Source organism: Piliocolobus tephrosceles, chromosome 6 (assembly GCF_002776525.5).
Source record: "Piliocolobus tephrosceles isolate RC106 chromosome 6, ASM277652v3, whole genome shotgun sequence".
Lineage (NCBI taxonomy): Eukaryota > Metazoa > Chordata > Mammalia > Primates > Cercopithecidae > Piliocolobus > Piliocolobus tephrosceles.
Window position 1 is genome coordinate 101,761,335 of NC_045439.1, and position 6,179 is coordinate 101,767,513.

Below are 6,179 nucleotides of genomic sequence, written 5' to 3' on the forward strand. Positions count from 1 at the left end.
ACTTTGCTCTCTGAAATGTATTAGTCACTTCCTCTTCTCCAATAGCCAGAAAAAGCTTCAATCTATAAGCACTCACCTTGGCCAAATCAAAAGGTGTTTTAACTTCTGCAGTCGTGTCAGGTTCAGTAAATGCAGGAACTTCCTGTCTGTTTCTCCCTTTCTTCCTACCCCGCTTTAGATGGTCTCCTGATTTCTGCCCATCTAAAATTTCTTTAAAGATAGAAAAAAAAAATACACACACACAGATTGTTAAGAGGATTCCTGGTGAACTTCTACAGCTAATAAACTAAGGTGATGCTTAGTATTTAGAGTCAAGATATCATCAGGAAGACTTTTAATTATCTTTTCCTGCCAAACCAGAATAAAATTTAAATCATCATTTTTAAGAGTGCAGTCAATGAAAAAGAACTCAAACAAGTGGCTGGGATTAAGTTAAATTAAAATCTGATATTCTAAAATCAGGCTCAGTGGCTCACATGTATAATCCCAGTACTTTGAGAGGCCGAGGCAGGTGGATCGTTTGAACCAAGGAGTTTGAGAGCAGTCTGGACAACAGAGTGAGACCCTATCTCTAGAAAAAAATACAAAAATTAGCCAGGTGTGGTAACACACGCCTGTAGTCCCAGCTACTCAGGAGGCTGAGGTGGGAGAATCATCTGAGCCCAGGAAGCAGAGGCTGCAGTGAGCTGTGATCAAGCCACACCATTCCAGCCTGGGCAATGAAAGTGAGACCATGTCTTAAAACAAACAAAATTCTGATATTGTAGATTGCATAATAACTTATTTAGTTTGGTGCTTGTCTTTTGTACTGTTTAAGTAGTTATCTCTAAATGCTATTCATACTATAGTCAATCAACACTTTACTTAGATAACAGGCATGCATATGACTGAAAAATGTTTCTTTATGTATAAATTTTTCAAAGTATTCTGAAGCCACATTTGTGTCTGTAAACAGGCATTTTTTGGTGATATTTTCTAAGTTAAAAAAGAACTAAAGCAATATTCATTATGGATTGAGTAGAACCGAACTAAAAATATGTATACATATGATTCTGTTTAAGTTAGTTGTGAAGAAATACAAGATGGCAACAACAACAAAAAATTAAATTCTTTAAGCCTGCCCACTTACCAATATTTCAACATTTGCTTAATTACATTAACTTACCGTCTTTTTTGAAGCACTGCTGCAAAGGATCAGAAATCAACTCCTGATCATTCTTTTGCCATTTGGTTATAAGTTCTTCTATGAATTGACCTTTTTTGCCTTCATTTCCCTGGAGGAGATCAGTAACATATTCTCGTATCTCTTCAGCACTCTCAATTGACAAAACATACCTCAGGAGGCAAAGATATAAGTTGTTGAAACAAGACTAACTTACACTGTTTCTCAGTAATCTTAACAGAGATCTAGGTAGTAAAAATCATTCATTAATCTATTAGAGTGTTTACTTTGAGCCAAGTACTATGCTAGATGCTAGAAATACAATATGATCCTAACTGGTATGAAGGTATACATACATACACTTATGTGTAGGAAAAAAACCATGTTATACACCAAAATGATTACTAGTGAGTGATGGGATCAAAGGTAGTTTTAATTTATTTTTATTTTCTTTTTTCTTACTTTTTTTTTTTTTGAGACAAAGTCTCACTCTGTCGGCCAGGCTGGAGTGCAGTGGTGCCATGTCAGCTCACTGCAAGCTCCGCCTCCCGGGTTCACGCCATTCTCTTGCCTCAGCCTCCGGAGTAGCTGGGACTACAGGCGCCCACCACCACGCCCGCCTAATTTTTTGTATTTTTTAGTATAGACGGGGTTTCAACATGTTAGCCAGGATGGTCTCGATCTTCTGACCTCATGATCCATCCGCCTCGGCCTCCCAAAGTACTAGGATTACAGGCGTGAGCCACCGCTCCCGGCCAATAAATATGTTTTTAAAAGTATTACATTATTATATATACAGGAAAAAACAGAAAGAAACAGTGCTTATTTCTGGGTTGTAGTATTACGGTAATTTTGGTTTACTCTTTTATCCTTTTCTGATTTTTTTAGTTTTCTACAGTGAACATCTTATCATTACAGGAGAAAGAAGTGAAAAAAATTACTTACAAATTAACATATAAGACACTGAAAACAGTATAAAACCTGAAGAAACTGTAATTCAGACACAATGATATGGAACGCAAGAAAATTACCATCGTGCTATATCCTTTAAATTTTTAAAAATTATGAAATTGTCCCATGATTAGTAGCATATGTACTGCATTCTTTTCATAGCGTAGTGGTGGAACTGCAGAATTATGCTCTAGAGGTAAACAAATCTGTGCCTTTGGGCCTCATTAAGAGAATCTTCTGACTGGGTGCGAGAGCCCATGCCTGTAATCCCAACAATTTGGGAGGCTGAGGCTGGAGGATCACTTGGGCCCAGGAGTTTCAGACCAGCCTGGGCAACATAGGGAGACCTTGTCTCTAGAAGAAAAATTAAAATTAGCCAGGCATGGAGGCATGTGCCTGTAGTCCTAGCTACTTGAGAGGCTGAGGTGGAAGGATTCTTTGAGTCTCAGAGGTGAAGGCTGCAGAGCCATGATTGCATCACTACATTCCAGCCTAAGCAACAGAATGAGACTCTCTCTCAAACAAACAAAAATGGCAGGGCATGGTAGCTCCCAGCACTTTGGGAGACCGAAGTGGGTGGATCACCTGAGGTCAGGAGTTAGAGACCAGCCTGGCCCACATGGCGAAACCCCATCTCTACTAAAAATACAAACATTAGCTGGGCATGGTGTCACGAGCCTGTACTCCCAGCTACTCGGAAGGCTGAGGCAGGAGAATTGTTTGAACTGGGAGGTAGAGGTTGCAGTGAGCCAAGATCCTGTCACTGCACTCCAGCCTGGGCGACAGAGTGAGATTCCATCTCAAAAAAGAAAAAAAAAAGTTAATAGCTCTGTGCTATTTTAAAAATTCAGGTCACTCATATAAAATTGTTCAAGTTAGTACATTACTGTAGTATGTACACCTGGGTAATTCTCAATTAAATGCCAGGCAAGACACAGCAAATGCTTTCATCGTGGCATAACAGCCTGTTGTGCAATACTAGTGAATACCTAATGATTCAAATAGTATCTTAGCATAATACATGCCAATGGGCACTGACCTTCTTCCCAGGGGGAAGACAATTTTTTTTTTTTGAGATGGAGTCTTGCTCTGTCGCCCAGACTGGAGTGCAGTGGTGAGATCTCGACTCACTGCAACCTTTCCCTCCCGGGTTCAAGTGATTCTCCTGCCTCAGTCTCCTGAGTAGCTGGGATTACAGGTGCCCACCACCACACTTGGCTAATTTTTTTTGTATTTTTAGTAGAGATGGGGTTTTGCCATGTTGGCCAGGCTGGTCTCGAACTCCTGACCTCCTGATCTGCCTGCCTTGGCCTCCTAAAGTGCTAGGATTATAGGCATGAGCCACCACACTTGGTCTGAGAAACCATGTTCTTGATACTGTGTAATCCAAACAAAATACAACTGAATTCTAGACTGAGAAGACTACATCTATCATTCTTACCCTATTTCAAACTGTTAATTTATCAAAAATAGCCTCAATCTTTCGTTTTTCCTTTTTTTTTTTTCTTTTGAGACGAGGTCTTACTCTGTCACCTAGGATGGAGTGCAGTGGCGCGGTATCAGCTCACTGCAACCTCTGCCCCCAGGTTCAAGGGATTCTCCTGCCTCAGCCTTCCGAGTAGCTGAGATGACCTACACTCTCCAACACACCCAGCTAAGTTTTGTATTTTTAGTAGAGTGGGGGTTTCACCATGTTGGCCAGGCTAGTCTGAAATTCTTGACCTCAAGTGATCTGCCTGCCTTGGCTTCCCAAAGTGCTTAGATTACAGGCAGGAACCACTGCGCCTGGCCACCTCAATCTCTTTTTTTTTAATACTGGGTAACTTTATAATAAATATGTGAAAATTGGGCCAGGCGTGGCAGCTCACGCCTGTAACCCCAGCACTTTGGGCAGCCAAGGCAGGTGGATGTGAGGTCAGGAGTTCGAGACCACCCTGGTCAACATAGTGAAACCCCGTCTCTACTAAAAATACAAAAATTAGCCAGGCATGGCGGTGCACACCTGTAATCCCAGCTGCTTGGGAGGCCGAGGCAGGAGAATCACTTGAACCCAGGAGGCGGAGGTTGCAGTGAGCTGAGATTGCACCACTGCACTCCAGCCTGGGCAACAGAGTGAGACTCCGTCTCAAAAAAAAAAAAAAAAAAAGTGAAAATATTGAACTTATATTCATAAAAAAACACTTTTCTGTTTTATATATTGCAAAGTTGCATTATTTCATTTGATAGCATTGTACTGCTTTTAAAAATGTTTGAAAACTACTAAATACTTAATTTAACTGCCTTCAAGCAAGGGTAAAGCCAAACCATAAGATTTTGCTGTTGTTTTGTTTTGTTGTCTATTCGACTGTTCAAAAAAAATCCCTTATCTTGTTGTTTACTTTTTTTATTTCTGTAGAGACAGGGTCTTGCTATGTTGCCCAGACTGCTCTCCAACTCCCTGTCTCAAGCGATCCTCCCACCTCCACCTCCCAAAGTGCTGGGAATAAGGGCTTGAGCTCCCAGGGCCTCAAAAAACATCCATTAAAATAGCCTACTTTAACTCTCTCCTTGCCAAAAGTCTATTTTCTCCCAAACTCAGAAACTCATCTTACTTCCTACAAAAGCCCTAAAGCTGCAATTTAGGTTTCAGCATTAGTGACCAAGGAATCAAGTTAAGGAACACTTTCAGTTCTTTGATCAAGTCCCATTTTTGTAGCTTTCTCCCCTGCCTGAACGCTTTGGACCTCCACCTCTGTCTATTCCTTAGTTCTCAGGTGAAAGTCATCCTTTCCAGTAAACCTTCCGAGTTTTTCACATCTTAATAAGGATCATTTATTTTGTGCTCCAACAAGTCCCTTCACTTCCCCAATCTCAGCACTCATCAACGAAGGGGAACCCAACTGTCTTGTCTTTGTTACCCCAATACCTGGCGTGTAACAGTGCAACAAATGTTCTTTAATCAGTTGAAAGCAGATATTAAATCATATTCACCATCTCCATTTCATAAGTCATAAAGCATGATAAGCTCTACTAATGATTCATCTTATAGATGAAGAAACCAAGGTACAGAGAGAAAAATTAAGTTGTCCTGGGTTCTAAAACAGGTAAACGACAACAGAATATAGAACCTGCGACTCCAGAGTCGGAAGCTATTTGTACTCTACCACGCTGCTTCCACTTAAATTCTAGGTCCTACTGACACAGCTGACCCTGTTGGCCGTACTGACACAACTCAGACTGGGCAGACTAAAATGTTCAGAGTATGTCTGGGTGCGGTGGCTCACGCCTGTAATCCCAGCACTTTGGGAGGTCGAGGCGGGCGGATCACTTGAGGTCAGGAGTTGGAGACTAGCCTGGCCAACATGGTGAAACCCCGACTCTATTAAAAATTTTTTAAAAATTAGCCGGGTGTGCTGGTGTGTGCCTGTAATCCCAGCTACTTGGGAGGCGGAGGCAGGTGAATCGCCTGAACCCGGGAGGCAGAGGTTGCAGTGAGCCAAGATCGCGCCACTGTACTGCAGCCTGGGCGACAGAGACTCGGTCTCAATAATAACAATAATAAATAAATAAATAAATAAATAAATAAATAAATAAGGAGTTAAGAGTTAGGAAATACAATTTGACCTGCCCCTTCTCTCTAGAAAGGAAACTGCCTCCTGGGACAGTCCTGCAGTACTTCTTACAGACTGGGCGTCTTCCCAGGAAAAAAGCCTGAACGGCAGATTGCGGAGCCGGACACCCTATTCCAGAAACTAAACTACAAAGGTGGAGGCCAAAATTCGACGCCTACAGACTACAGACTGCAGCCCCTTTATCACATTTCTCTCTCAACTTTTCAGTCCTCCCCGCTTCCCTGTTCGCTCAGGCAGTGCACATCCCAGAGCTCCTTCCCCGCTTGGACCGGAACTGTTCTCACTGAATGATCTCCTCGCTGACATCCAGGCCGAAAGTTTTCCGCAACTGCTGGGTGCACCAGTGCACCAGCGGCTCCCCGGACACCGCCCCAGCCACCGCCATCTTCCCCAGCCGGAACCAGCTGGGCTGCAAAAGCCCCACGTCCTGCACCGGACTAGTTCCCTTCGCAACA

The 6,179-nt window shown here is 42.4% G+C and overlaps 1 protein-coding gene across 3 annotated transcripts in view; it reads right to left on the reverse strand.

Annotated features, from left to right (window-relative positions):
- Window positions 1-6,164, reverse strand: part of TRIP4 (thyroid hormone receptor interactor 4) — a 71,420-nt gene extending 65,256 nt beyond the window's left edge. For 2 of the 3 annotated variants that reach the window (XM_023185310.2, XM_023185309.2), the window contains exons 1-3: window positions 6,009-6,164; window positions 1,166-1,335; window positions 77-210 (exon numbers count right to left, since the gene is read on the reverse strand). In XM_023185310.2, the coding sequence (XP_023041078.1) occupies window positions 77-210; window positions 1,166-1,335; window positions 6,009-6,109 (405 nt within the window). In that variant the 5' untranslated portion in view covers window positions 6,110-6,164. The remainder of the gene's footprint in view (window positions 1-76; window positions 211-1,165; window positions 1,336-6,008) is intronic. The other variant, XM_023185311.2, reaches the window with a different exon arrangement.
- Between the last annotated feature and the right edge of the window lie 15 nt (window positions 6,165-6,179).